The sequence below is a fragment of the Bison bison genome, unplaced genomic scaffold, assembly GCF_000754665.1.
Source record: "Bison bison bison isolate TAMUID 2011002044 unplaced genomic scaffold, Bison_UMD1.0 scf7180017853729, whole genome shotgun sequence".
Taxonomy (NCBI): domain Eukaryota; kingdom Metazoa; phylum Chordata; class Mammalia; order Artiodactyla; family Bovidae; genus Bison; species Bison bison.
In genome coordinates, this window is record NW_011484302.1 from 660 (window position 1) to 4,869 (window position 4,210).

At 39.7% G+C, this 4,210-nt stretch overlaps 1 protein-coding gene across 1 annotated transcript; it reads right to left on the reverse strand.

The window, feature by feature from the left end:
* Positions 1 to 962: 962 nt before the first annotated feature.
* LOC104999525 (olfactory receptor 11A1-like) lies at positions 963 to 1,922 on the reverse strand. Its single transcript, XM_010855066.1, has one exon. The coding sequence runs from the start codon at positions 1,920 to 1,922 to the stop codon at positions 963 to 965; it is 960 nt and encodes a 319-aa protein (XP_010853368.1).
* Positions 1,923 to 4,210: the final 2,288 nt, after the last annotated feature.

The window sequence follows — 4,210 nt, forward strand, 5'->3', positions numbered from 1 at the left end:
GCAAGGTCTGATGCTGTAAAGAGCAACATTGCATAGGAACCTGGAATGTCAGGTCTGTGAATCAAGGCAATATGGAAGTGGTCAAACAAGAGATGGCAAGAGTGAATGTTGACATTCTAGGAATCAGCAAACTTAAATGGACTGGAATGGTTGAATTTAACTCAGATGACCATTATATCTACTACTGCGGGCAGGAGTCCCTCAGAAGAAATGGAGTGGCCATCATGGTCAACAAAAGAGTCCGAAATGCAGTACTTGGATGCAATCTCAAAAATGACAGAATGATCTCTGTTCGTTTCCAAGGCAAACCATTCAATATCACAGTAATCCAAGTCTATGCCCCAACCAGTAACGCTGAAGAAGCTGAACGGATCTGTGAAGACCTACAAGACCTTTTAGAACTAACACCCAAAAAAGATGTCCTTTTCATTATAGGGGATTGGAATGCAAAAGTACGAAGTCAAGAAACACCTGGAGTAACAGGCAAATTTGGCCTTGAAATACGGAATGAAGCAGGGCAAAGACTAATAGAGTTTTGCCAAGAAAATGCACTGGTCATAACAAATCATGTTTAGCTATGCTAAAAATCTCACAAGAATAAATAAGTACATATTGGTCAAAATAAAAAGAGATTCAAGACATAGTCATCAATGAAAACTAGATTACAAACTTCAATGATTCAACTTGTTTTATATATATAATATAGGTAGCCAAGATCTCTAGATTTGCTTTGTGTTGCTATTTTTGCATAGCTATTTACTATAGGAAATATTGACAGCCTATTTAATAAAGAAATAATAAAATATTAAAGTAAAATGTTTTAAGTAAGCACCTTAAAGTTATTGTTCTACAATACCCATTTTTAGTATAACTATTAAACTTATCACAGAGGGAAATGTCAAAATGGAAGTTATTCCTACCCAACCAATCCTGGAAGACATGCCAAAGTCCAAATAACATCTTTACCACCATCCTCCTTCAATCGTTTCAGTTTGCTTAACATACAGAAGCCTCCATAGTGCCTGTTGAACTTCCTTATTCCTCAGAGTATAAATCACAGGATTGAACACAGGAGTGACCACAGTGTAGAGCAGGGCAAAGACCTTAGTGAGGAGCTGGGAGTGGACAGCAGAGGGCGCAATGTACAAGACCATGAGAGAGCCATAGAATGTGGACACTACAGCTAGGTGGGAGGAACATGTAGAGAAAGCCTTCCTTCTGCTGGTCCCAGCAGGAACTCTCAGCACAGCCACCACGATCCGGCCATAAGATGTCAGAATCAGTCCAAAGGGAACAGTGAGGCAGACCACAGACAGAATGAATGTTGTCATCTGGGCTACACTGGGATCTGAGCAGGCCAGGCTCATTAAAGGCATGAAATCACAGTAAAAGTGGTCAATGTGGTTGCGGCCACAGAATCTCAGTTGGGCCGTGAGGGCTACAACCAGTCCATCTACCATGAAGCCAGAGAGCCACGCTATGACCACCAGCCCCAAACACCATCTGGGTCCCATCAGGAGAGGGTAGCGGAGCGGGTAGCAGATGGCCAGGTAGCGATCATATGCCATGACAGCCAGTAGGAAGCACTCAGCAGTGGCTAAAGAACCAAAGATAAAGAACTGGAGCAAGCAACCAGCCACAGAGATGGCCGCCTCCTGCAAGAAGCCCTCCAACATCTTGGGCACCACTGAGGAAGTATAGAGGATCTCCAGGAAGGACAGATTAGCCAGGAAGAAATACATGGGTGTGTGGAGCCTCTGAGAGCTAACCACCGCCACAATGATTAGCATGTTCCCTAGGATGATGGACGCATAGATGACAGTGAACACAATAAAGAGAAGGAGATGCAGCTCAGCTTTGACATAGAAACCAAGAAGGACAAATTCAGTAATCGTTTGGTTTCCTATGGAGACCGTTTCCATGAAGATCATCCAAGTTTCTGCAGTGATTAAGTGACAGATTCTAGTGCTTCTTTGCATCTTCTACACCAAGCCCGAGATAAGTAGAGCTAAAATGAAAAAGATAAAAGTGAATCTCAAAAACAAGAATCTTTAACACACGTTGTCCTTTTCTCTCCCTTTTTTAGTTGCTTACTGCTTTTCCAACTCCTGTCCTCCACTGCATTCCTTAACTATGCACATATTCAAGACTCAAGAAAGTTGGCCCAAACTCACAGTTTTCAGTCTTCAGAAACCTTAACCTATTAGTTCAATCTAATATTTTTATGATATAATACATTCTACCTTCCCAATCTCTATAACCAGTCATAGAGCCTTCCTCGTGAGCAACAGTATAATGCCATTCAAATGTCTGCTTTGTGTCCTATCACAGCTTACAATCAGCATGATTTTTTTTTAATCTTTTTTTATTATTTTATTTTATTTTTTAACTTTACAATATTGTGTTGGTTTTGCCATATATCAACATGAATCAACAGGTATACATGTGTTCCATATCCTGAACCCTCCTCCCTCCTCCCTCCCCGTACCATCCCTCTGGGTCATCCCAGTGCACCAGCCCCAAGCATTCACTATCGTGCATCGAACCTGGACTGGCAATTCATTTCATATATGATATTATACATGTTTCAATGCCATTCTCCCAAAAATAAATAAGTAAAGGTTTAAAGGGCAAAAGTCCAACATGAATTATTTTAAATTTTCATATGTTTCCCCTAATATTGTTAGATTACCAGTCTCTGTCTGGACATTTTAGTTAGATACAATATCTAACTAATATTTTAAATAAAATATCTAAAAATTTAAAAAATAAAATAAAAAACCTCTTTTATCTTTCCTGAGCACAACCAGCTCCATTGTGAGTGGTTTGAAAATTCTGCCTGATACTCAAGTTTGCTGTATTGTCGTCATCTTTATCTTAACACTGTCTCTTATTCCTCTAGCACCTTATCAATTGTTGCTTGGGAAATTCTTATATAGCCCCTCTCTGCTATCCCACCATTAGTGTCATGACCTCTTTAGGACTATCTTAGCACAATTTTGGCCTCACAGTCTCTAGATTCCCCTCTCCCTTACCAAAATAATCTTCTTTACAGTCTAGTTTCATACAAGGTTTTATACTACAAACATGACAAATAATAAGATTGAGGAATGTACAGGTGCCACGTGAGTAGAGAGAAACTCAACCCAGACTAGGATCTGAGGGAGTGTAATAATCAAGGTCAGAGAGGTTCCCTGAGGAAGTAATTGTAGGTAAAGTCTTGAAGAACAAGAGTCAGCCAGGCAAAGGATAGGAGAGTGAGCTCAGCATTCTAGGCAGGAGAGACACAATGGAAAGCAAAGATATGTAACTGAGTGAAGAGCTGAAAATGCACCTGAGTACCTGCGAGGAAGATCTCATATGCTATCCAAAGGGATGTGTGTGTGTTTATTAAAAATGAGAATGCATCGAATGATTGGAAGCAGAGGGGAAAAGTATAGGGAAAATGCAGCTATTCCTGTGTGTGTGTGTTATCACAGAATCAGCTAGTAGAGTTTGTGAAAATATGGTTGTCATCTCTACACGAGACTGTTCTTGGGAATGTTTTAAAAATTTACTCAGGTACTTCCATAGAGGTCCAGTGGTTAAGACTGTGCACTTCCACCACAGGGGCATGGGTTTGATCCCTGGTCAGGGAACTAAGATCCTGCCTGCTATGCAGCCAAAAACTATTAATAAAATAATTTTTTTTTAATTCACTCACATGAAAACTATTTTCAAATCATAACACAATCCTGGTTTTTCAGATCACCACATTTTCACTCTATTTTTCAAGGGTTGGGGAAGTGGGAATAAAGAAGGAAAACAGAAGATAAAAGGAAGTGAGGATTATAGAGAAATGGGAAAGTTTTAGTGGAAGACGTTGCAACACTGGAATTCCAGAGGACAACTGGGATTTCTTCAAATGCCTTTGAAAAACAGACTTTTGACTCTCTGGGTTAAACAAAATGTGTTTATGATCAGAGGAGAAAAGCCCATAAATACCAATTCTTTACCTATATTTTAAAGAGTCTGTGAACTAAGCTGTAAACAATTATACAAAAATAAGAAACTCACCTGCAAGCACTTCCAAAGGAAAAAAATTGTGAAAAGCAGACTATGTGCTAAGATCTTCCAAAGAGTTCAGATTATTGAAGTTTCCCAACTTCAACTCCTCCCTTCTTGAGCTCAACCTGAAATAATGTAGGACATTGATTAGAAATGTCGCACC